Source organism: Camelina sativa, chromosome 14 (genome assembly GCF_030686135.1).
Source record: "Camelina sativa cultivar CO46 ecotype springtype chromosome 14, ASM3068613v1".
Lineage (NCBI taxonomy): Eukaryota > Viridiplantae > Streptophyta > Magnoliopsida > Brassicales > Brassicaceae > Camelina > Camelina sativa.
In genome coordinates this window covers 68,522-94,685 of record NC_141893.1, presented here as the reverse complement: position 1 = coordinate 94,685, position 26,164 = coordinate 68,522, and the positions used below count along the sequence as shown (strand labels likewise).

The 26,164-nt window shown below is 39.0% G+C and overlaps 6 protein-coding genes, 1 long non-coding RNA gene and 2 pseudogenes across 8 annotated transcripts; 2 read left to right on the top strand and 7 right to left on the bottom strand.

Moving 5' to 3' along the window:
- Positions 1–38: 38 nt before the first annotated feature.
- LOC104743089 (type III polyketide synthase A pseudogene) lies at positions 39–933 on the bottom strand (annotated as a pseudogene).
- A 3,588-nt stretch (positions 934–4,521) lies between these two features.
- LOC104738590 (uncharacterized) lies at positions 4,522–5,249 on the top strand. Its single transcript, XR_759792.2, has 3 exons — positions 4,522–4,560; positions 4,664–4,753; positions 4,861–5,249. It is a non-coding gene; the product is annotated as an uncharacterized LOC104738590 (long non-coding RNA).
- A 70-nt stretch (positions 5,250–5,319) lies between these two features.
- Positions 5,320–6,822, bottom strand: LOC109128620 (putative F-box protein At4g21240). Its single transcript, XM_019235391.2, has one exon. It carries the CDS (start codon positions 6,754–6,756, stop codon positions 5,476–5,478), a length of 1,281 nt encoding a protein of 426 aa, XP_019090936.2. The 5' UTR covers positions 6,757–6,822; the 3' UTR covers positions 5,320–5,475.
- Positions 6,823–7,155: 333 nt separating this feature from the next.
- LOC104738591 (uncharacterized) lies at positions 7,156–8,575 on the bottom strand. The gene is made up of 2 exons (XM_087484580.1): positions 7,704–8,575; positions 7,156–7,634 (listed from the first exon to the last, which is right to left on the bottom strand). The coding sequence occupies exons 1-2, from the start codon at positions 8,454–8,456 to the stop codon at positions 7,314–7,316; spliced, it is 1,074 nt and encodes a 357-aa protein (XP_087340706.1). The 5' UTR covers positions 8,457–8,575; the 3' UTR covers positions 7,156–7,313.
- Positions 8,576–8,883: 308 nt separating this feature from the next.
- Positions 8,884–9,867, bottom strand: LOC104738592 (zinc finger protein ZAT5-like). The gene has a single exon (XM_087484579.1). The coding sequence runs from the start codon at positions 9,839–9,841 to the stop codon at positions 9,053–9,055; it is 789 nt and encodes a 262-aa protein (XP_087340705.1). The 5' UTR covers positions 9,842–9,867; the 3' UTR covers positions 8,884–9,052.
- A 165-nt stretch (positions 9,868–10,032) lies between these two features.
- LOC104738593 (type III polyketide synthase A-like) lies at positions 10,033–11,422 on the bottom strand. The gene is made up of 2 exons (XM_087484578.1): positions 11,230–11,422; positions 10,033–11,132 (listed from the first exon to the last, which is right to left on the bottom strand). Exons 1-2 carry the CDS (start codon positions 11,420–11,422, stop codon positions 10,147–10,149), a joined length of 1,179 nt encoding a protein of 392 aa, XP_087340704.1. The 3' UTR covers positions 10,033–10,146.
- Positions 11,423–11,570: 148 nt separating this feature from the next.
- LOC147927698 (pentatricopeptide repeat-containing protein At1g02060, chloroplastic pseudogene) lies at positions 11,571–14,357 on the bottom strand (annotated as a pseudogene). Its single transcript, XR_015580102.1, has 2 exons — positions 11,912–14,357; positions 11,571–11,762 (listed from the first exon to the last, which is right to left on the bottom strand). The product of XR_015580102.1 is annotated as a pentatricopeptide repeat-containing protein At1g02060, chloroplastic pseudogene (transcript).
- A 2,317-nt stretch (positions 14,358–16,674) lies between these two features.
- LOC104773541 (squamosa promoter-binding-like protein 8) lies at positions 16,675–18,952 on the top strand. Its single transcript, XM_087486611.1, has 3 exons — positions 16,675–17,862; positions 18,423–18,556; positions 18,662–18,952. The coding sequence occupies exons 1-3, from the start codon at positions 17,138–17,140 to the stop codon at positions 18,823–18,825; spliced, it is 1,023 nt and encodes a 340-aa protein (XP_087342737.1). The 5' UTR covers positions 16,675–17,137; the 3' UTR covers positions 18,826–18,952.
- Positions 18,953–23,096: 4,144 nt separating this feature from the next.
- Positions 23,097–24,096, bottom strand: LOC104773521 (uncharacterized). Its single transcript, XM_010498145.3, has 2 exons — positions 23,709–24,096; positions 23,097–23,593 (listed from the first exon to the last, which is right to left on the bottom strand). Exons 1-2 carry the CDS (start codon positions 23,795–23,797, stop codon positions 23,275–23,277), a joined length of 408 nt encoding a protein of 135 aa, XP_010496447.1. The 5' UTR covers positions 23,798–24,096; the 3' UTR covers positions 23,097–23,274.
- Positions 24,097–26,164: the final 2,068 nt, after the last annotated feature.

Genomic DNA, 26,164 nt, shown 5'->3' with positions numbered 1-26,164 from the left:
AACCAAATGTAAAATTACATATATATGTAAGTATTTTGTTTCGCCACAATTACTCAGGGAGAGGTGAGGCTGCGGATGAGAAGGCCTTCGAAGGTGATTCCAGGTCCGAATGCTAAGCCAAGTCCCCACTCTTGTGCGGCCTCGCCTTTCTTCTTCAGCTCATCTCTCATATACTCCATCACATACAGTATCGTGTTGCTGCTCACGTTCCTGTAATTCACCAACGCCCTTCTGCTGCTCTCCAGCTTCTCTCTCTCCAGCTTTAGTTTTGTCTCCAGACGGTTCAGAATCGCAGGTCCCCCTGGATGAACAGCCCAGAACATGTCATTGAACTCCATCGACTCATCACCAGCCTTTCCCATCAGCTTCTTGCAGAACTCCTCTATGTTCTCCTCTATCTTCTGCGGGAGGTCTCGTCCTACCTTGAAATTTATGCCTTCCTCTGACAACCTCCCGTCGATCACGTTCTGTGTCCCTGGCAAAAACTGCTGAACAGCATAGTGCAGCTCCATGAAAGGAGCTTCACACTCTTTCGGGTTAGCTCCGATGATCACAGCAGCTGCACCATCTCCAAACAGAGCAGCTCCAACTAGATCGTACGAACGAGCTTTGTTTGGTGGGCGAAACCCGAGAATGGTGGTTTCAGAGGTTGTGAGCAGAACACGGCTTCCCGGGTTGTTCTCAGCAATGTCTTTGGCCATGCAGAGGCCAGTCACACCTCCGTAGCATCCCAGAAAATAGAGCATCACTCTGTTCACGTCATTCCTCAGGCCTAGCTTCGCTGAGAGGTATAGGTCCCCACCAGGTAATCGGATCTCGCTCGAGGAGACGTAGACAATGTGAGTGATGTCTTCCACTGGCCTTCCCCATTGCTTGATGCAACCTAAATTGGCTTCCAATGCCATTTCCACAACCGCCTCGTTTGCAATTTCAAGCCTTTGCTTGATTGTTGGTGAACGTCCAATATGTCAGATTTGTGGTAAAACAGGACATCTTGCGTCTGATTGCTGGAATCGCTTTGATCACAATTATCAACGACCTAACGTAGCTCAAGTGTTTTCCTCCCTGCAAATCTCTGATGGTAATGACTGGGTCACTGATTCTGGAGCCACTGCTCATGTCACTTCCTCGACCAATAATCTGCAGTCTGCTTCAACTTACAATGGGAATGACACAGTTCAGGTTGGAGATGGCACTTTCATACCTATAACTCATTTTGGATCCGCTACCATTGCCTCTTCTGCAGGTAAGATCTCGCTACAAGACGTGTTGGTATGCCTAGATATGCAAAAATCTCTCATTTCTGTATCTAAATTGTGTGATGACTTGCCTTGTGGAGTTTGGTTTGATTCTAATAAGGTCTGTATTGTTGACATACCAACTCAGAAGGTGGTAGCAAAGGGTCCACGAAATAGAGGGTTATACACTTTGGAGAATCAAGAATTTGTGGCACTCTTTTCAAATCGACAATGTACAGCCTCTGAAGATACTTGGCACCATCGGCTTGGACATGCAAATTCTCAGGTTCTCCAACACCTCAAGAACAGCAAGGAAGTTAACATCAATAAGAGCAGAACAACCTCCATTTGTGAGCCTTGCCAGATGGGGAAGAATAGTAGATTACAGTTTTTTTGATTCGGATTCAAGAGTTTTTTGTCCCCTAGATCGAATTCATTGTGATCTTTGGGGACCCTCTCCAGTTGTATCTCGACAAGGGTTTAAATATTATGCAGTTTTTGTGGATGAATTCTCAAGATTTACTTGGTTCTATCCTATGAAAGCAAAGTATGAATTCATCTCTATATTCAAAATCATTGGTTGAAAACCAATTCAAGACTAGGATGAAAGCTTTTCAGAGTGATGGAGGAGGAGAGTTTACAAGCAATGCTCTTAAACAGTTTCTCTCAGAAAATGAGATAGTTCACAGAATATTTTGTCCCTACACTCCTCAGCAGAATGTAATTGCTGAAAGAAAACACAGACATCTAGTTGAGTTAGGCCTCACTATGTTGTTTCACAGTCACACTCCTCTACATCACTGGGTTGAGGCATTCTTCACAGCCAGCTTCATCACCAACCTTCTACCCTCGTCAACACTGAACAACTGCAGTCCATTTGAAGTTCTATTCAAAGAGAAACCTAACTATTCGATATTGAGAGTCTTCGGTTCAGCATGTTATCCTTGTCTTAGACCTATGGCAAATCACAAATTTGATCCAAGGTCTTTGCAGTGTGTTTTTCTGGGTTATCATACTCAATATAAAGGATATTGATGCCTATATCCTCCAACAGGAAAAGTTTACATCTCGAGACATGTTGTTTTTGATGAAAGTTGCTTCCCCTTTCAACAACAATACAACCATCTGCTTCCAACATATCAAACTCCCTTGCTTCAAGCTTGGCAAGCAGCATCACCACCTCAACAATCTGTTCATGCTCCGGTTCAGTCTCTGGTCTATCCATCATGAGGAAGTACACCAACAACAGGTTCAGAACCTGATGATATAACTACGAACATTGGTGAAACTGATAATTTGCCAAGTGAAAATGACGATTTGACAGGAGAAGACACTGAGAGTTCAGCTATTGAAGAAGAAATTCTTGAAAATCAAGAAGAAGAGCCACAAGAGATTAATGATCACCCTATGACTACTCGAGCAAAAGTAGGCATTCACAAACCGAATCCAAGATATGTCCTTACCTCATGATTTGTCCCTAAAGAACCAAAAAACATTACTGAAGCTCTAGCACATCCAGGCTGGAATGATGCAGCACATGACGAAATCACAACAATACACATGCTTCATACTTGGGACTTGACAGAGCCTACAGAGGATATGAACATCTTGGGTTGCAAATGGGTCTTTAAAACCAAACTTAGGCCTGATGGTTCTGTGGACAAGCTAAAAGCTCGACTAGTTGCAAAGGGCTTTGATCAGGAGGAAGGTCTAGATTATCTGGAGACATTCAGTCCAGTTGTAAGAACAACAACGATTCGCATGGTGCTTGATGTAGCGGTTGCTAAGGATTGGGACATCAAACAGCTTGATGTTTCTAATGCGTTTCTTCATGGAGAATTAAAAGAACATGTATTCATGCTCCAACCTCCCAGTTTCATTGATAAGGAGAGACCTTCTCATGTGTGTCGACTCACAAAAGCTCTATATGGCCTAAAACAGGCTCCGAGGGCCTGGTTTGATACTTTCAGCAAATATTTGATTGAATTTGGATTCACTTGCTGCAAATCTGATCCATCTCTGTTTACCTATCACAGAAATGGTAAGTCTCTGGTTCTGCTCTTATACGTTGATGACATGCTTCTTACAGGAAGTGATAACAGTCTAGTCGACACTCTGTTAGAATCTCTGAATAAAAGGTTCTCTATGAAAGATCTTGGAGCTCCCAGCTACTTCCTTGGTGTTGAAATCCAAAAGTGCAAGGACGGATTCTTTCTCCATCAAGCAGCTTATGCAAAAGACATTCTTTATCAGGCTGGTATGTCCGACTGCAATCCCATGCCAACACCACTGCCACAAAATCTTGACAAGATGAACTCTGAACTCTTTGTTGAGCCTACTTACTTTCGAAGTCTTGCGGGAAAGCTTCAATATCTCACAATCACAAGACCTAACATTCAGTTTGCAGTAAATTTTGTGTGTCAAAGAATGCATGAACCTACAATCTCTGACTTTGGTCTGCTCAAACGAATCTTGCGATACATTAAAGGTACGTTACAAATGGGCTTGTCCATAAAGAAGAGTTCTAATCTGTCTCTTTCAGCGTTTTGTGATAGTGATCACTCTGGTTGCAAGAAGACTCGTCGTTCCAAAACAGGATTCTGCATTCTTCTCGGTCCAAACCTGATCAGTTGGTCTGCTAGAAGGCAAGAAACAGTGTCGCATTCGTCTACTGAAGCAGAGTACAGGGCATTAACAGATACAGCTCACGAAATAACCTGGCTATCATTCCTACTGCGTGATCTCAGGATATCTCAACAGTTTCCAACCTTGCTCCAATGCGACAATCTCTCTGCAGTGTATCTCAGTACAAACCCTGCTCTTCACAAACGTTCAAAGCATTTCGACACTGACTTCCACTACATTCGAGAGCAAGTAGCATTGGGACACATTGAAACACAACACATACCAGCTCAGTTTCAACTCGCAGATATCTTTACAAAATCTTTGCCCAGGCGTGAGTTTGAGCATCTAAGACACAAACTTGGTGTTGGTGTTCCACCCACCACAAGTTTGAGGGAGAATATAAGTGATACATGTGAGCTGGGCCATAAGATAATCCAACAAGGAGGAAGCCCAATAAAAAAAAGCTGGTCAACACTCTCAAGTCATGCCAAAGACTGTACCTGCAAGTCCTCTACTACATAACCGATTTGGTGCACTGCAAGATAAGGATGAAGAGTAGTTGATCACAGCTGTCATGAGAGCTGATACAATGACTCATCTATTCTAGATTGTTCTCTTTGTTGTTATATAAGGCATTGTCCTCTTAGAGTGTAATCTCATCTTGAAATTATAATAAAGAATCAAGTTCTTCTAAAAGGTTTATATTTACTCTAGTGAATGCTATATATGCTTCTTTTATCAAATCTTGTGTCAACAACATTGGATAAAAAACAAGTGATGAGACTAAACTTTTTTGACAGCTCCGAGTTTGCCACAAGTTGACAAGCAGTTTGAGGAGAGAAGTGGTACTAGGCTCCACTAGTTTCGACGATCCCCCACAGTACATCACGGTAACATATATATATATATATATATATACCTTTTAACAGTTGATGATTGGCTAAAGGCAAAAATCATATCTAAGAGATTCTTCCAACTGTTTAAAATGTGGTCGCAGAAGCTGAAATTGCTGTCGGAAAAAGACATAGCAGGGGCTCCTGCTCAGCCCTTCAAACCACAATACTGGTGAATTTGACACGGATTACGTCTCAAAATACTTTTAGTTGAAGGAAAAAAAAAAAAAAAAAAACTAATATTGTTGCAATTGAAAGAAGAGTGGATAAGCAAACCAGCATATATACACTTGTCCAGAGACAAGACTTGGGATCAGGTGAGTAGATAGTTTAAGGAGAAGACTTTTTTTTTTGTTGTTATTGCATCTCTTTGAACCCCCAAAGCCTCACCTTTTGCTTATTTTCTTTATTTTTTATTCTTCATTTGGATCCCCTGTTATGTCGACTTAATGGAAAAGATTGAAGAAGCTAGCTTCTAGTAATTTGTTTTAAACCTTTTTTGGCTATTTATTGATTCAGTTCTGCTGTTAGTTATTTTTCAGTATCGATTTATATAGCTATCGTTGAGTTGGCAAAAGATTTGTCATAGTTTAATTCATTTAAAGCATCAGTAAGGATCATACAACATATATAACCCTTGAGATTTTTTTGGACAACAAAATAAAAAAGAAAAGCAAATACATATGATAGAGGCGAAACTAATAAAAATCATTATACATTTAAGAATCAGCTAAACCAAGGCTCTTCAGAGACATTATATTCTCGATGTGATTGGGAAAATAGTCATAGTTAAACATCTCCTTGAAGCCCGGACTCCCATAGTCATCACAGTAAGACCACTTGTGGTTAATTTCTTGGTAAGCAACTTGTCTTGTGCTGTTACTTTTGAGATCATGATACAAAGCACAAAACGGTTTCTTTTTATTTTTAGGCATATAAATAACTTCATGCGCATGAGTGACACCACTAAAATAGTGTTTGGAGGAGTGAATCATTTGATCATCATCATCAGTGGAAGGATCACGATTAAGAGGGTTTAAGTAGCTCAACGACCAATCTAATTTGCTTTTGGCTTCTTCAAGAACCCATAATCTGTTGCTGCGACAACAAATCCAAGCTAACTTTCCTTGGTAGTTTATCAGAGCATATGTGATGACATATCTGTCAAGACGACCACATGCACCATCGGGTTTTTTGATTGTATCAAATGTTTCTGATCTGACATTAAAACTCATAATAAAATTACTAAGGATCTCATGAAAATAAAGAACTCCGTTGATGCATATTCCACCTTGGACAAGACTCTCACTATATATAACACCCGACTTGATGGAGTGTTTCAAGGGTATGTCGTCTTGGTCTTGGGAAATGCCAGAGGGAACTTTGATGACTCTCCACGATTCTTGAGCTCCCAACGTAAGAACTCTAATGTTTCCGCCCGGAGAATATTTATTACAAGACATAGCCAACACTTTATACTTTTGGTCGATGGGATCGTATCCGAGATAGCATAGTAGTGGGGAGTCGAAATGGAATTTAATTTCCGGTAATTTGACATGTTGTCTCAAGGACGGATTCCAAACGGTGATGGTATATATATTATTAGTAGAGAGCATCAAGCCGTTGATAGAGTTTAAAATTCTATAGGTGATGGGAAAGGGGAAGGGATGATCTCCACCGAAAGCACCTACAAGTTCGGAGGAGGTCAGCATATGATATTTTTCCACCGGAGTGTAACGGTTTTGGGGGTCCTGGTGATAGGGGAACGAGAAGAAGACCCGCTCCATCCCATCTTCTAAGACACGCAGAAGAGACGGCCGAGCAGACGAGTGGACATTGAAAGACTTGATGAAATGGGGAGTGGTGGTGATGGATGACCACAGTTTCGACATGCTACGAAACCTCACCACAGATTTTGCAGGCAATCTTGACAGTATTTCTATCTCTAAATCAACGGGAAGAATCGGTAAAGCTTTTCTCTTTTCCTTTTGCATTTCCATGGCAAAACCTCACCCCCAAAATTAAGCTTTCCCTTCTTTTTTTCTTTTTAATCTGTCTTTTTCTTTTTCTCCATTTCTATGATATGTATATATATATATATATATATTGGATTTCTTGACAAAAACTTATCTACAAAAAAAAAAAAATTTTAATTTTCTAGATTTCTCTAATTTTATATTTTCTAGATTTTTACATTAACTTAAGCTCATCTAAGCATTGTTAGATTTCTTCTTATCAAGAATAAAATAAAGGAAAAACACTAGTATTTCTATTGTTACGGATACTTTTATGAAAACAAAATCCAAAAAATCTTCTAGGCTTTAATTACAGCATGAATTCATCTGAGGAAAACTATCCAACTACAATATCATCTTATTAAACTAGGATTGGAAGCAAAATGACCAAAAATCATTTAGATAGACTTTAAGTTATAGTCTCTATTTGATAGACCAAATTATTACAGATTAACTAGTTATTATGGATCTAAAACGTGGCACGAGATTACAAAATGAAGGCTGATTCACCGCACCCGGAGTAGAGAGTATATGATGATGATCTAGGCATCGGTAGTGGTAGGACCAGGATAAGCAGGAAGAGTCATGATCCGCTTGTCTACAACGGGACCTCCGACAGTGAAATGGTACAGACTCTGAAAGCTAGAGTCATTAATCCCGAGGATCTCATGAACCGGATCATCGAAATAGCACCCAATCCCGGTAGCTGAGATCCCCATTGCATGTGCTTCTAGGTACAAAACTTGGCCAACAACACCCGTCTCCCAGAAGAGTCGAGGATACATCCATGAGCCCTTCTCCCGCAGCGCCGGTTCAAACCGAGCTATCATGCCTAAGCTGAAGCATCCATCCCCTGCAATGTCCTGCCACCATGATACAACTTATTATATCATGCCTTAGTAAGGAAAGGATTACTGAAATCATCGGCGTACCTGATGACATGATAGTCCTTTGGCCAGCTTCTGGCAATCACCCTCGGTGAGCTTGTACAGAGGAAGATCACCGGGGCATCCATCCGGTTTCTTCCACTCAAAATCAGGCCTCGTAGCAGTCTTGAGATGGCTGAGATGATCCTCGTTTCTGACTAGGAAATACAAACCCTTTGGCAAACCCGAAACTCTGTGGACAAACAAGGCAAGATGAACCTCAGCAGTATCCCAAGGAAGAGCTCGAAACGGGAGTGCAAGTTGATCCCTTTGCCTTTGGGGCTGGACGGAGCCAGAAGGAAGGCAATGCAACAATAACTGGTAAAACGCAGACTTGTCTATAAAAGTAACAGCGTCCATATCAACAGCACTTCTTCTCTTCCTAACAACTTGCCTGGCCGTTAACTCGTGATATGAACCCTGGCTGAAGAGAGCGCTGCTGCTTCTGAAGGAAGAAGCATCAATAGAAGTGGTGGAGATGGATGGAGGCTTTTCTACAGCCTTGGCAGTCTTATAGATGATGTCCCAGCAAAAATGCTCTTTACTCAGCTCATTGGGCTTCCCAATCCAATCTAGACTAGTTGGGAAGTCTCTAATGGCAGAGCTAATCCCGAGGTAGTCTAAGTCGATGATGATATCTCTGCTAGTTCCGTTTGGGAAGACGAGGAGCAAGCAGTCAGGATGCTCGGACTCAACCTCAGGGAGCTTACCTTTGCCTTTGCCTTTGCCTTCAAAAGAGGGAAAGTGAGGGAGGCCCATAAGCCTCTTGAGATAAGAGAGGTCGAAGAGGCCAAGCTCCTCCTCCACCTAATCATCATCATCATCCGATTCTTCTCTCCGACCTTTTTCTTTTTTTTTTTTTTTTTTTCTGATGCAGCGAGGGGGAGACTTTCTTCTCTAAACCATCAAAACCAGAGGAGGATCATTGTACCGGCCCGGTTAAATTATGAACCGGCTTGACGGCTCTATCTGTAGTAGTGTTGTAATAAGAGCATTTTGATCTAAAAATATACTACTATAAGTTATATCACAAGAGTTATTTCATCCGTGATATGAATTTATTTATCTTTAAGTCAGTGTGATTTATTACTTCCAAATTATGTTTGTTCTTGATAGCTAAACAAGTACATAAATATATTGGGTTTAGAGCACAACTTATGGCTCGTTAAAACAGTAGTATAGCAAAAGGCGTAAAGAGTGTAATTCATATAAAATCCATACAAGTCTATATATATATATAAATTCATGCACTGACTTAATTAATTGTATGTAAAGATCATCATTATAAACGAATGAAAGTTAAAGAATATATATATATGTGATTAGCAACTTAATGAATTAATTTTAGTCAGTCGTCAAGACCAGTCACCACTTGCGAGTTTTAACCATGAAGATGAAGTAGCGTTGTGATTATTGCCACCACCACCACCATCTCTCTGGATCATCCCTACGCTCATGGCCGTTGGATCGACGGAGTACTCTTGGCAAGCTAAGTTGAGATCGAGAGATGGTTGATCTAAGGCCTGAGGTCTGCCGACCGAATCGTGGAGTGACGACGTCGTCATACGAAGATAATTGGAAGGTGTCAGCCAATGGCATCTCTTGTGCCCTCCTAAGGCCTGTCCCGATGAGAATACGCGATGGCAGATGGTGCATTCGTGAGAGTTGCTGGATCTCTTTCTTGGGATATGAGCCGTCGATTTGTCTTCATCCTCCATCTCTTCTTCCTCCTCTTCCTCCTCGTCATCGTCTTCTTTGTATTCCTCTTCGTCTTCCTCTTCTTTATCTTGAGAGGCAAAACAGCCCTTCACTTTCTTGTGGCTTGCCCTGTGTCCACCCAATGCCTGATGCGACGTAAACACCTTCTTGCAAGCTTTGCATTGGAACACCTGAGCGGTTTTTTGCTTTTTGACGGTTTTCCCCTTACCATGTCCATGTTTATGATGATGATCTCCTCCGTGCGCTTCCCCTGAGTTGGACAACAACACAAGACAGTTGGCAAGCTCTTCATCTTCGTTTGGTGACAAGTTAAGATGCTTATGATGGTGACTATCCGGCCTCTTCCATGGACGACGTGTCGACATGTTGTCCTCATCGTGTTGTCCTCGACTGAACATGACGAAATCAATGCACGATGAGTTCATGGTTCGTCGATGTCTCTCTCTGCCAAAGTGTCTCTGCGTGAATTAAAAAGGAGAATGAGCCCTTGTTTTTAGTGGAAGTAACGGGTTTGGTGTCTTCTTGTTTCTGTGGTTCCAAGTAGCTGAGTCCTTTCTTTTATGACACGTGTTTGCAACTTTTCTGACTTTTTCCAACATTCCTAGTCACATGCATCTTGTATAGATGTGGTTTAATTTAACAATACTCATTTCATGCTTACAATAAGTTTTATATATGTAACCAAATGTAAAATTACACATATATATGTATTTTGTTTCGCCACAATTACTCAGGGAGAGGTGAGGCTGCGGATGAGAAGGCCTTCGAAGGTGATTCCAGGTCCGAATGCTAAGCCAAGTCCCCACTCTTGTGCGGCCTCGCCTTTCTTCTTCAGCTCATCTCTCATATACTCCATCACATACAGTATCGTGTTGCTGCTCACGTTCCCGTAATTCACCAACGCCCTTCTGCTGCTCTCCAGCTTCTCTCTCTCCAGCTTTAGTTTTGTCTCCAGACCGTTCAGAATCGCAGGTCCCCCTGGATGAACAGCCCAGAACATGTCATTGAACTCCATCGACTCATCACCAGCCTTTCCCATCAGCTTCTTGCAGAACTCCTCTATGTTCTCCTCTATCTTCTGCGGGAGGTCTCGTCCTACCTTGAAATTTATGCCTTCCTCTGACAACCTCCCGTCGATCACGTTCTGTGTCCCTGGCAAGAACTGCTGAACAGCATAGTGCAGCTCCATGAAAGGAGCTTCACACTCTTTCGGGTTAGCTCCGATGATCACAGCAGCTGCACCATCTCCAAACAGAGCAGCTCCAACTAGATCGTACGGACGAGCTTTGTTTGGTGGGCGAAACCCGAGAATGGTGGTTTCAGAGGTTGTGAGCAGAACACGGCTTCCCGGGTTGTTCTCAGCAATGTCTTTGGCCACGCGGAGGCCAGTCACACCTCCGTAGCATCCCAGAAAATACAGCATCACTCTGTTCACGTCATTCCTCAGGCCTAGCTTCGCTGAGAGGTATAGGTCCCCACCAGGTAATCGGATCTCGCTCGAGGAGACGTAGACAATGTGAGTGATGTCTTCCACTGGCCTTCCCCATTCCTTGATGCAACCTAAACTGGCTTCCAATGCCATTCCCACAACCGCCTCGTTTGCAATTTCAAGTCTTTGCTTGATTGTTGGTGAACCCTCTGTTGTTAGCTCAGGGTATTTATCCAGTATTTCTCGGGACAATACAGTGTAGCGCGTCTTCACGGTAGTGGTTTTGCCTAAACAACAGCACAAAACAATAGCAACCTTTCGGCATTTCAAAAGAGAGTATAGCTGAGTGGAAAAAATATATATATAAAGAGACTGAGGGCTTACACAAGTGTTCCAGCTTTTCTTTGATAAAGGCGTCATCACATTTGGTGTCTCGTAGAAATCCTTCTACTAGATTCTCCTGAGGAACGACTTGGCTTGGGAAGGCTTTGCCCAGAGCAAGTACTGTTGCCTTCCCTGGATTAGCGACACGCCTTGTGGATAGCTTCTCAACACCAGTCATCCTAGAATTTGACATCTCTATTCAAGCGGAGAAAGAAAAGAAAAAAAACTCAAGTAGTTATCGAGAAGAAAGATGGTGGATGCAGAATATCAGCAAAAGCAAGGGATTATAAAGGAAGAGTAGATGGTTTTCTTGGGGAGAGTTTGGTGCTGAAGAGTGAGGATCATGGAAAGAGAGACCTGGTTATTTTATTAGGGTTTGGTTTGGTGATTCTTTGACCTTTTGTTGGTTAGAAATGCAAAAAACACCATGACACCTATTTTCCAGGGATAAACAATAAAAACCTAATCTGCGTAGGTAATAGGTACCATGAAGGTGAAAGTTAGGAACAGAGAGTTGCAACGTTCGTAGAGACCTGTAACAAAGAAGATGAATACAAACTTGTTAATTTGCTGAAGGGCAAGAATTTTACATATGCCAATGGATAATTTTAGACACAAAAATTGAAAACGGATATAAAGAGAAAGGTAACCTCTTTAACAGAAACCAGATGCACGGTCTTACCTCCAGTTCAAGAAGATTTAAGTGGATATGCTTTGTTCTAATCCAGGGCAATCATCTGATATACTCATTGTAACCATCCTCTTTGACACAAACTGTAGTTCTTCCCACTTTCCAACAGCCTCTAAGGAATTTCTCAGAATCACATGGCAGCTAAGCTGTTGGTGGTTTCCCAGTTCTACTAATTCATTGTATAAACTAAACGCTTCAGAGTGCCTCTTATGCTTACAGAGCCCTTCTATGACTGTGTTGCAGGTGTCAATATCTACCATTTGACTCTTTTCCAGACAAAACAGAACAAGTGTGTGCGCATCAACAAGTTTTCTGTTCTCGCATAGGAAATCAAGTAATTCGTCCAACTTAACCAAATACCCGTTATCATAAAGCAACCTAACAATCAGAAACGCCTTCTCCTTCTGAGCACTGCTAAAAAGCAATCTGACAGCTTCCGTTGAAAGATCAATGTTCTGTCGTATTTGTTTTTCCAACATTAGCGTTACCAAGCCGAAGGACTCGTTAGCAAATTTCCTTTTCACAAGTTCTGCAAGTACAGAATGGAAAGTGGTTGCAACCGGAAGATAAGAGCTCCTTAGCATCCTTTGCAGGGTATCGTGAGCAAGAAGAGCTTCACCTATCTTCAATAACCCATCAATCAATAACTCGTAGGTTTCAAGATCAGGTACAAATTCCCGCCTCAGCATTAGAACCAACAGCTCGTAAGCAGCCTTGAATTTACTTTCTCTGCAGTAACCCATGATCAAAGTCCTGTACGAGGGTGGATCTTGCGCTCCCCTTTTCATCAGCTGCCTGAAAACTTTCTCAGCTTGTTTTGTTTTTCCATTGGCACATAAGTATTCGAACATCGGGTTATAAGCAGCAGCAAGAGGCAGGCATCCATCCTTGCTTAACAGTACTTCCTTCTCAAATAACTCACTGAACAACGTCTCGGCTCTGTCAAATTCATTTCTCAGGCACAAAGTACGAATCAAAACACTATATGAAGCTGAATCAGGATGCAACTTGATATCCACCATTTCATGGAACACCTTCATCGCTGCATCCAGATGTCCAGCATCGCAGTGAACTTTGATCAAAATATTAAAAGTGCAGGCATCTGGAGTGAAAGTGGTAAATGCATCCCCTCCATTCAAAATGTCTTTGATTTCATCATACCTCTGAGCCTCCGAGAGCCCCTTGATCAGAGTATTGTAAGTAACAGCATTGGGTTTCAGCCCTCTACAGAGCATTTGACGAAACACAAGCAATGCTGCATCAATATCCTGCTTCATACAATACCCTCGCAGCAGGGTAGTGTAACTAACGATGTTGGGATGCACGTCCGTTGCTTTCTTCATCATTCCATTCAAAACATTATGCGCAATCTTGACCTTGCCGGCTCTGCATAACCCATCGATGATGGTGTTATATGTAACAACATCAGGATCGCAATGATACGGCACCATTTCCTTGAAAACCCTAAAGGCTTCGTCCACCATGGAATTCTTACAGAAGCCATTAATCAATATGTTGAAAGTAAAAGAGTCCGGGGTGACCCCGTAGGTACGACGCCGCATTTCGTCGAACAGGTCGTGGGCCATAGCAGTTCTGCCACGCTTAAGCAAAATAGAGAGAAGACTGTTGAAGGTGACCACGGAAGGCGAGATGCCCATCTTCTTCATGGTCTCGAACAGCTTCACTGACTCCTGGAAGAGCCCAGCGTTTCCGTAGCTCCTAATCAAGCTGTTAAAGTAGCGATCCTGGAGCTTAACGCAGCCATTAGACCTTTTCTCGATGGAGAACAAGAAATTGCGAGCGACATTGAGATTGCGAGCTCGACCTAAGAACTCTAACATGAGGAAAAAAGATTGGTCTTTGTGAGAGAAGCCCTTGCTGGAAACCCAGTCAAAGAACCGAAGACCATGGGAAGGGATCTTGATGAGACGCAGAGTTTGGAGAACGGTGGTTCTGGAGAGGGGTTCAGATGGATGAAGAGATGAGAGCCAAGACTCGAGTTCGTCGGACCACGCGTTAGAAGAGTTCACAGCACGCGCCAAGGACCTGGCGAGTTTTGATTTGGTAGACCCTCCTGCATTCGTGGATTTCGCTGGTTGAGAGTTGGAGACAAACAAAGCATGTACAAGTTTTTTAGGCACAGAAGAAACCATTGTTAGCCGCCAGCCAAATATGAAGAAACCATTGGTAGACCCTGCATTCGTGGGCGGCGACATCCCCCGCTTCTAAAACCTCCTGGTTCCCGGCCAAAGAAGAAGAAGACTATTCTTCTTCATTCTCTAACTAAAAGCCCAATCTAAATATGACCCAATGGGCTTATTTTTGCTCTTAAGGCCCAAACAGAGAGATACAGTTTCATACTAGTGTAGACCGTAGAGTAGTTAGTGTGCCTTAATTCTTCTTACTCTTAAGTCTCAAGTCTTAACTCTTAACTCTTAACTCTTAACTATCATCATATACGTACTTTATGGTAGTATTGTTTCATAAATAGATTGTTTGGCTTATCAAACAATCAGCATTTAGATTCATAAATAAATAAATAATCAAGATTTAGTTTCATAAATAGAGTGCTAAAACCCAAAGTAACTGCACCAACACGTGTATATCTATCTACAGTCGTTAGTTAGCTTTCCCTTTCATTGGTACATTTGAATTTAATTTTAAAGATGTAAAAAGAAATCTTATAAACAAACGATTTTTAATCCTTAAATTTTGAAATAAATGTGTATCTCGCATACATACAAAATGTTAAGCAGTAGTAGTGTAGTAATGTGTAATATGGGAAAGGAGGAGGTTGAGCGGGAGAATGGATGAGTGAGAAAGTGCAATAAGTAGTGTTTTTTTCTTTTTCTTTTTTTAAATCGTTTTGGGTTCACTTAAGAGAGATGTTGACAAGGCAACAAGTTTGGTGTAGCATGATCCTCCCTCTTTTTCTTTGCCTTTTTCTCTATTCTTATGCACATTCGTTCTTTATATACCCCCAACCCTTTTGTTCTTTTATTTTATTTTTTATAAATCAAGCCTTACTTACTTAACTTACCTTCTTTTTTTTTTTTTTACTGATAAGTCATAACAAAATTATTCTAGTATGAAACATAGAGTAGATTGAGAGTTGTTGGAGAGATTTGAGAGCTTCATTTAACTAGGAGTGAGTTAAGTAGTGTCCTTTTTTTTTGTTGGTGTGAGTGAATGCAATGTATCTTATATATATATATATATGATCAATGGTCTCCTTCACACTGGAATTTAAAAAAGCCTCCTAACTGCGTACTATATATTTCTATAGAAAAAAGAGAGAGAGATACACACACATGTAATATATACATATATATATCCCAAATCAAGAAAATATGAAAATAGAAAGTGTTTTTGTTGTATACAGTAGTAGTAGTAGTATTTGTTTAGGTTTTGGCGGTATAACAAAAAAAAAAGGAAAAAAAGAGAGAAAGGGAGGGAGGGAGGGGATAAGAGAGAGTCTGAGTCCGTACGATTAGGGGGTCAACGTCGATGGCAGCCTTTGAGCAACCTACAGGAAGGGGGGGAGGGGGCCTACTACACTCATCTCTCTCATTTTTTTTTTCCTAATTTTGTTGGTTTGGACTGACTCAATTCATCATTTTTTACCACACAACATTCACTAAGTCTCTTGGCTACGCTCACACTCACGCTACTCTCTCCCCTGTGCTCCCTGACACATGTACCGTCGAATCGTGGACCGTCGATTGATTTATCAGCTACAGCAGGCGTATAGTAGTAGCGCGTGAGATATTAGAGAGGCGAATGAATGAATGAATCAATCAATATTAATAAATAATAATAATAATTTTAATTGGGGTGTGTGAGAGAAAGAGAAAGAGAGAGAGAGAGAGCCAAAGCCAATACCATACGATCGGTCACTCTGTCTTCCTATAAACGATCAACCTTCTACTTGCCATCTATTTACCACTTGTGCCATCCTGTCTTTATAAACCCCAACACACACACACCTTTCTTTTCTTTCCTTTTTGGCGTTTTCCCCTTTCCTTTTTTTTTTTTTTTTTTTAATCCCTTCTTCTCATTTCTTCTACTCTATTCTATTAGTAGTTTTATTTATTTGTGCAACAACAACAGATATTTTTCTTTCTTCTTCTCTATTAAAAAAAACTCTACGTGTAACCATACAATTGATGAAAACGGATATTTATTTTTGTATCCAACAAAACAAAGTATGCTTAAAAAGGTATTTTATCAACAAAAAGAGAAGAAAAGAAAAAAAGAGTTGTATAATGAAAACAGAAAGGCCCAAGAACAGAATATGGGCCCACCGATATAATTAGAGCCGAACGAACAAACAAACAAACAAACGCGTTTTACTTCATCTCTCTCTCCCTTCCTATCCTTAACAACACACGTGAAATTACACACTACTCCTTTCCCTTTTTTTATTTGTTCTTTTTTTTTTCCATTACAAATTTCACTTCTGTTTCTTTTTTTTAATTACAGCACATAAAACCATTATTGTTAGTCCCCATTGTCAACGTTGCTAAATATTCTATTTTGTTTTTTTTTGTTTGTTTTTTTTTTAAATGGATTCAACTTTAACTGGAAAACAAAAAAATACAAAAAGAAAGCTTTTAGTGGTAAAAAAAGTTGATGATTGGTAAAATTGAGATCAGTAAAAAAACTGGCACAGACACTCACACACACTCTGCTTCCTCGACCCATGTGATGTGAGTTTTCTTTCTTCCCTTTCTCTTTCTCTCCTCCATCTTCACTTTTTTTTTTTTTTTTTTTAACAAGTATAGGACAAGACAGCTATATATTAATTATATCTCTTTTTCCTTTTCTTTCAATATCCACCCCTCTGTTATTTATTTCCTAGGAAATACAAATCTTTTTAAAATTTAACAGAAGAACCTTTTATATAGAGAGAGAGATAAAGAAGGATCGAGCTCCCCCTCCACCTACAAATAGAAAGTTAGGGTTTATTGGAAAGAAAGAAAGAAAGACTCTAATTCTAATAGAGGTGTAGTACGTCTCTTTGCTTTCAGACCATTAAAACCACTCCATAACCTATTCCGCACCGACATGTCTCCTCTCCCCTTCCTTTATAGCTTCTCTCTCTCTCTCTTTCTTTCACTACTACATTACTCTGATTTGATTATTATTTTTTTCATTTTTTTTTAAAAAAAATAAAAAAAAAAGAGAAAGAGAAGAGATCTTCCTCGGGATTGCAACATGTTGGACTACGAATGGGAGAATCCTTCCTCCATTGTTCTCTCCGGGGATGAAAGGAACCACCCGGACTCTGACCCGACCCGTGCCCTCTCCATTTTCGACCCCTCTAATTACAACGACCACCGTCACATCACCATTTCTCCTCCGCTACTCTCTTCGGCCTTCAGCTCTTCTAACCAACATCATCATCATCATCATCATCATCTTACAACAACCGCCGTCGTCTACGGCCAGAACAACAACAACAACAACAACCAGTTTCATCACCAGTACTCCTTTTACGACCCACGCAACACTTCTCCTTACGTCGCCTCCGATCCCATCTACCATCCCCACTCTTCCTCTCCGGCCTTGTACCCGTACGACCATACCGGACCTGCAGGATCCGGCGGCGGCGGCTCCGGTTCTTCCTACAACTTCCTCATCCCAAAGACCGAAGTCGATTTCACTTCAAACAGGATCGGGCTGAACCTGGGAGGGCGTACTTACTTCTCGGCGGCGGACGACGACTTCGTGAGCAGGCTGTACAGGCGGTCAAGACCGGGTGAGTCCGGGATGGGGAACTCGCTGCTGAGCACGCCACGGTGCCAAGCTGAGGGATGCAACGCGGATCTGAGCCACGCCAAGCACTACCACCGGAGGCACAAAGTGTGCGAATTCCACTCAAAAGCATCGACGGTAGTGGCCGCCGGACTAAGCCAGCGCTTTTGCCAGCAATGCAGCAGGTTTTGTTTGTGCTCCCTAAAGTTGCAACCTTTTTTGCTTTGACGATATTATCCATCATTTGAGTTTTAATTTCACCCGTACGTACACCTCCTCTCACCTTTTAGTATTATAGTATCATCCCTTCTCCATGGCCATGGGATGTGGGGGCATCTTCGTCCGTCCGTACAATCCATCCTATAATGCATGTTGTTCCCATCTACTACTTAGATTATTATACTTAAATAATAATAATTAATCAGCTTAATTACTCTTCTTCTTTCTTTAGATGATATGAGATCGATCATCACAATTCATAATTAGTTAGTTAATTAATCATTGAGAGAGTTCGTACGTGTGTGTGTCGGATCCCGATATATGTTATGTATGAATGGCTTTCTCGATTGTCCTTTTCAACCAAAATTGATCGATCTCTCTCTCTCTCTTTTTTTTTTTTTTTTTTCTGTTAGCCCTACCTAGCTTGCTATATATATATATATATATATATATATATATATATACTCATCCTTTATCATCTCAATTAATCTTTGATATATAAATATATATCTTATTATTATTACAGGTTCCATTTGCTGTCGGAATTCGACAACGGGAAACGTAGCTGCCGTAAGCGACTGGCTGACCATAACCGGCGCCGCCGTAAATGTCACCAGTCAGCCTCCGCCGCCCACGACTCTGCTGGCAAGCCAACTCCAAGTACTTTCTCTCTCTTATAAATTAAATTTTAAAAATCATCTCTCCCTCTCTCTAGCTAATAAATTAATTTTAACTTAACTAATGCGAATGATGATCTGCGTGCAGAGTCACCCAACGACTCGGGTATGAAATCGTCTCCGTCACCATCCAAGACGCCGACGACGATTTCATTGGAGTGTTTCAGACAAAGGCAGTTCCAAGCGACAGCTAATTCGTCCTCCACGTCAGCTTCTTCATCCTCCAATTCAATGTTTTTCTCAAGCGGATAGCTTTCAGTTTCCAACGAGATATTCTATCTGCTTAATTAATTAATGACAAGTTTAATGTAGTCGCACTGCTATCGTTTAAACTAGTCGATAATGTAATGCTTTTTTTTCTAATCTTCTTGTTTCTCTCCTTGTCGTACGTTTAAATTTTTTTTTACTTAATTAGTAGAGGTTTAAATAATTAACCAACAACTTGATCGAATCTTAGACTTCAAGATAGTCCCAGTCCCATACTAGTATATACTTATTAGTTACTCTTATCAATTAGTGTTTAATTAAAAAAAAAAAAGTTGCAAGTGTGAAATGAATAGAAGAATATTATTGCTGGTAAAAGAAAAGACCGGGGAGCGTACTGGTGCATGGTGGTTCGTTCATCGTTTATTCATTTCGGGGAACTGAATTATTTGACTCTGTCGTCATCTATATATGTCTGAATCTGAATCTGATGATGATGATGATGGTGCTGCCTCGAATTTTCCCTGAAAACTACAGGAAACCAATTTTTTAGAAAGTGACTGATCGATGACGGCCACGTGGTTTCCCCCTTTTTTTTTCCTTTCTTTCTTTTTACGATTATAACATCAGAAAAAAATTGGTTGAGAGAGAGGTCTCGTTGTCCCCCATTTTGAAGCTAAAAAATCATACTACTTATTTACAAAACTTTGTTAGATTTTAAATAAGCCACGTGATTTTGCATCCCCCACCACAGCTTTAATTTTCACTTTCATTGGTTGATAAATAAGTTAATGCTAGCTAGGCTATTATCCCCACAACAAACATAAGAGAAAAAAGGCCATCTTAATTCCAAGCAAAAAAATGTGGATCATCTAGTCTAGTACACTAGCGTATATTATTTAATTAGTTAATTATAATATGCTGATCAGCTAGCGTACTTGATTAACTAGTTAGTTTACTTGTAGTAGTACTACGTACAACATAACGCTTTTAATCAACTGTAACCTTGTGTAAAAATTCATGAAAAATGGGATACAGTTGTTTGGAAGAATGATTAAAAGCTTCGAGTGTTGCATTTGGCGTATACATTATGAGTCCTCCTCCTCATCCTCCTCCCTAATTAAATTTAAGCTAAGAGCTGCCAGGGTGTGGGACCTCGTTTACAAACGTGTCATATTTGGATTGGGTTGGACAAATTAAGTGGTTGCGCTTCGGGGTCTGCGAGCTAATTTTCAGCAGAGCGCCACACGTGATCATTTTCTGGCACTAACCGTCCGGTGTGGTGGCGGTGGTACTGGTGGGGATGAACCAAATAAAGCCCAACCATTAACACACTAGCTATTAATTATTATTATTATCCCTTCCTTAATTTCAACTTTTAGGACACGGAGGCAAACTAAATGCTGCTGATTTTTCGACGACTAGCTAGCTAGACTATTAGGGGTTCTGTTTATGGACGGACCCGCCTGTTGTCTTGCTTGTAGTGTATTTTAGAATTTCTGTAATATGATTATGTACACAACCTAATAAGTAAGTTTTGTAACTCTTTTACGTGAGTGACTTGGATCGGACTTTAATTTCCTGAATCATGCAATTTTATCTGACGACCCAACTTATGTATTTATTTTAGGATAATAACAATAAACAGACAAGAAAGAAAAATAATGATTACAACGATATACTCTATATTGTGTTGCTGTAAAGTCAAATTGCTTACGAACATTTTTAAAATAATGAGGAGGAGGAGGCTGAATCATTTTTTCATCCAAGGACTTTGGGAAGATCAGAGCATTCCAACGTATTGACTTAATTGTTTTTTTAAGGTTCAGGTTTTGATGAAACACAACTGCCTCGATTATATACGCACGTCACCACGTGTACAGTATATTTACTAGGACAATCACTTTTTTCATGTTGAATAAACCTTAAACCTAATCCTATTCCAGAGGATGATTAGACTTGAGTGGAAGATATCTTTCCGTGTTTGATAACATATATTTATTGGCCCTTTTAATAAATGAAACACCTAAACTTACTGTTACTCTCTTAGACATTGGGGTGCGTGCGTTATTAACTTGATTAATAATTTCAAAGTCAGGTATACATAATTTTTGGGACTTTTAGTACTACTTTACAAAATAATTTAAAACCGATGCAGGAAATCGAAATTGATTTATGGACCAGTATCAGAGTTGACGAGCCCAACAGATTCCTTTCGAGCCCACTATCATTTCAACCTCATCGCGTTTCCTAAAGATATATGTCTTCTGGTTTCCACTTAAAGAAATATGATCATTAAAAAAAAACGATTATGTTTTCTTTAAGAAAAAAAATGACTAACTATATAAAATATTCCTAGAAAGATGGCTAACTACATAAAATATAGGAGAATACATGGTTACACATTCCAAATATATTATTATATTTTTAACTACATGAAGTATATGTATTACATGGTCACATGCATGAACTATATGACGTTATGTGGTCAACACTATAGACATACAATTCGGTACACCGGTCGACTGACTCCGGCGAAGATCGGCGTTGACTCCGGCGAAGACCGACGTTGACTAAAAAAATTGTATTCTAAATATTTTTTAAAAAATTATATTAAATCATTAATAATTTTTCATGATTAAAAACATATTCAATTCAATATATTAATATTTTTATATATCTCTAATGTATTCATTCTTATAATTAGTTAATTTTTATTTTTAAAACATAAACTAATAGTTAAATAAAAATCATTGATAATTATTTTCAAGATGTAATATAAAGGTATTTGCAAAAATATTCTTATTTTATACCCTTTTGCAAACATACCCTCTATATTGTTTAGCTAAAATCAATTTGTTGTATGTTTATCTTTTATATATTAGAAGTAAATATTGTGAATTTATTTTGTTGTTGTATACATGTTATTAAGAGTATGCAAATTTTATAGTAAAAGTATCTAAAAGTTTATACAACATTTACTATGCAAACTATAAAGTAAAGAGTCATATACTCAATCTTTTGCATATTATTTTTATAATAAAAGTAGTTGAATTTGATTTTATGATTTTGTAGTATTTAAATAATCTTATTATCAAATATATATATATATATAGATATCTTGAAAATAATTATTAATGATTTATAATTAATAATTATTTTAGCTTTAAAAATAAAAATTAACTAATTATAAGAATGAATAATTTAGAGATATATAAAAATATTTAGATATTGAATTGAATATATTTTTTAATCATGAAAAACAAAAATGTTTATATATAATATTTCTTATTTTTGATTTTTAATAAAAAATTTAATATATTTTTTTGGTCAACACCGGAGTCAACGTCGGTCTTCGCCGAAGTCAGTCGACCGGTGTACCGGATTGTATGTTTATGGTGTTGACTACATAACGTCATATAGTTCATGCATGTAGTCATGTAATACATATACTTCGTGTAGTTGAGCATACAATAGCATACTGGATATATGTGACTATGTATTCTCCTATATTAGCCATTTTTTTTCCTTTTCTTTATTGAACGAAGAGCCACTCGTCGTGTAATCGTAAAAAATGCACGATCTGTATCACTCACTATTCAGCGATAGTGATTGTTTCCATACTAGTATATACTTGGAATGTTTTCATATGTAATACCACGACTAAAATGGTTGAAAAATAACCTTTATATATTTAGACAGGATTGGTACTTTTCGTAGTATGTATAAGAATAGAAATACTAGTAAAGAAATGAAAAGATCAAGAAGGATACATCATATATGTATGTATAAATTGGACCGACCTTGTTACATGTGCTAACTAGTACTTGGAGTTGGAGTAGTAGTCACTTATTTCCATTCTATAATGAATGTTTCTTCCCCACCATTCGTATTTATTTATATTCCATTTGTCCACACACAATAATCAAGTCTCGTACCAAATTCATATTGTCATTCACGTACCGGTCGATTATAGTGTATATAGTATTCACATATACACACACACACGGGCGCACGTGTGTATATGTATACATACACCCAACAATTAGGGTTCGCAGAATTGTCTTGAAAGGTGTATATGGTGTTTCATGACGAAACTTATAAAGAAAAAACTCACCTCTATCTACTGATTAATACTATCAGTACTACTTATGAACGTTACGTACGTCTATGGTAAGTTTTTTTTAAGTCAAAGTCAATGGTCGATGGTAAGTTTTACGAAAGGTTTTAAGGCAAGAAGAAGAAAAAAAGAGAGAGATAAAGTATAATGGAATTTACTACTAGTTATTAATAACTTTGCTGATTAAGAAAACACAAACTCACGCCAAACACACATTCATTTTATATACTATTTATTATATAGTAAATTTAAATACAGAAGAGTAAAGGATGAGAGAAAAGGTAGTGGGCTAAATAATTTAAAAGTCACACAGTCTCCAAAGATTATTATAATTAATTTAAATATTGTAATTATACCTTTTATTGTTTAGTTTGAAACTAACACATGACATCTTTGAGAAGCTTGTACCTTCGTGTCGCCGTCCTAGGCGACGGCGCTCCGCCTCCAGATCCGGCGACGCTCTTGGCCACTTGATCATGACGGTTATTGTTATGCTTAATCCGGCCGCGGGACGAATAGTCCGGTCTGTTTGTGAACTCATCATGTTCAAAATTATTTAAGGATGAAGAAGAAGACTTCTTTGAAGAAGAACCGCCATCATGTCTAGCAACGTTGCTCAGCTTCCGATCGTCGCTCCGACACCAGTCGCAAATCTCGGTAGGCTCAGTAAACTCACTGTAGTAGTTGCTGCAGTAACTATATATTCGAGAAACCCATTAATCAATTATATTAGCCGTGAATGGGCGCGGTCACTCGCGTTAACGCACAAAGATGGAGGAGATACGAGAGAGGAGGAGCTAGGAGTACTTACGAGTGTTGGAAGCGACTGCGGCAGTGACCGCAGCTGAAGAGCTTGTCGGGAAAACCTACGTCGCCGCACATGCAACACACTCTCTCCATGATCTTCACAATCTTTTCTTATATATTTTCTTTCCAAATTAATTAAATCCAGAGAGAAAGAGAGATAAAGATCGAAGGTTTTAATATATAATGAATTAGATGAAGGCGGTGATGTTAGACTATTTATATACTACTATATATTTAAACCCCACAAGCTATAGCAAAGCCTCTATATATATGTATTGCACATAATATATAGTATATGATACTTTATATATATGCGTGTTATTAAATGTACAGGTAGAGCAGAGAGCTTTGCGAGAGAGAGAGAGGCAACCTTAAAAAAGGGGAGGTTTTGTAAATGACAGCTTTGTCCTTCCATTGTGATTCTTTTTCATCCATACTGGACTCATCTCCTCGCCTACTATATAGAAAGCGCGTGTTAGAACAACATAGATGCAGCAATTAATATAATGCGTTTAGGTATCTTTGTTATTCGTATCATCAAATCCAAATTTTGAGGCTTTTCACTTTCAACTCATACATATAACATATATATCATCGATTTCACTGTTGACGTGACGAAACGTCTAGCTGGTGTGGGAGTGAGCCGAAGTGTGAACAAAACAGTGAGGCGACAATTCACAACAACACCGACAAAAAAAAGACTGCAAATTAAGTTGATCCAACTTAATTAGTGTTTTAGCACTGCTGATTTTTCCCATAAAGCGAATAAGGACGCTCGTGACATTATTACTTCTACGTTTTGTTGGGGTGGAGAGGTAGCCTAGCTAGCAGTAAATCATTGGATCCAATTCTTGTTTTTAAGTAACCCTCTAGCCTATGGCTAATGGCTCCATACGTCATTTCTGGTTTCCTTTTTTTTTTTTTTTTAGGTGGATATTATTGGCTAAACAAATTATAGTATTATGTTTAATTGTTTATGGATCGAGATGGATTTAATAATGAGTAGGGTTAGGTTAAATACAATTTGGTACACATTTATTGTTAGCTTTTAGTTTTACCATATTTATTGCGGTTTGTGTCTCTCTCAGTCTTTTTTTTTTATACAAAATTTAGAAAACAGTTATAATGTTACTATTACAGTATCTTAATGCGGGACGGGAAATAAACAATAAGAGCATTCCCATCCCACATACTGTGGGGATGAGTGTCAAAAAATAATAATAATATAAAATTAAAAGAAGGAGAGAGAAGCTTTAATTTTGAGATGGAGTGTCTCTGCAGAGACACAGATGAGAGAAAAAATGCCCACCTGGTGTATTCTTATTGGTGCTGAATAATAAATTAAATTAAGTTATAAAAATAATATATATCTATATAAAAAAAAACTTTGAGACATCCAAAACAAGTATGACCAATAATAGTGCTCTAAGGCAACTTTGATGAGACTCGACGACGTGCAGTGCAAGTCTTTGAGTTGATTACACGCAGGCTATCACATGAGAGTCGGAGGGAAGAAAAGATAAAAAGGCGATCTGATGATCTATCTTACCGGTGGTTTCCTAAGCTTAAACGGTCGGAGCGTGGTCCACGTGGCAGATTCCAAGCGACAGTTTTGGAGTTTGGTTGGCCATGTTAAACTGAAACACATCCATGCATGTATGCCCCCTCTCTCTCTCGTCCTCCCCGAATATTTCTATTTATATCTGGGGCTGTTTAAATAAAATAAAACCCATGTAGGCAATTTGGTGCCAATCCTTAGTTCGAATGTCAGGTTGTCATTAGGGCTGGGTACGGGATGGGTACTCTTGAATTTTCTCATACCCTTTACTTGACCCGACCCTAACGGGTAATAGAAAAAAATTACTCGTACTCGATCTGTAAATAACGGGTACCCGGAAAAAATAGTTGACCTTTTAAATACCCGACCCTTTATCCTTACCCGGAAAAATGAATATCCGATAAAAAAATTGTCAATAATCGCAATAATAATTTTATATTCCAAAATCCGAAAAGGAAAAATTCATAAATGTATACAACATATAGGTCAAAAAATTAGAAAATTACAAACTTAAAAAATAAAAATAAAATATTAATTTAATTGGGCGTCGTATATATCATTTCAGTTGGACTAAGTTGAACTTAGGCTTTAATTTTAACTCTATAATATATTTATAAATTAATAATAAATAATAATAATACAAAATATTAAAGGGTATTTATGGGTCGGGTAACAAAACGGGTAAAAGGACGAGTAACATGATGGGTATTGAAAACTAAACTAATACCCTATACTCGTCCCTTACTCACGAGTAATATAATTATAATACCCTTTACTCGACCCTGTAGCTGAGTAACGGGTCGAATACGGGTAACAGGTATTAGTGCTCAGGCCTAGTTGTCACCTAGTTTTTCTAATTAATCCTGTCTTTACAAACTACTGCAATATCATTGTGTACTTTG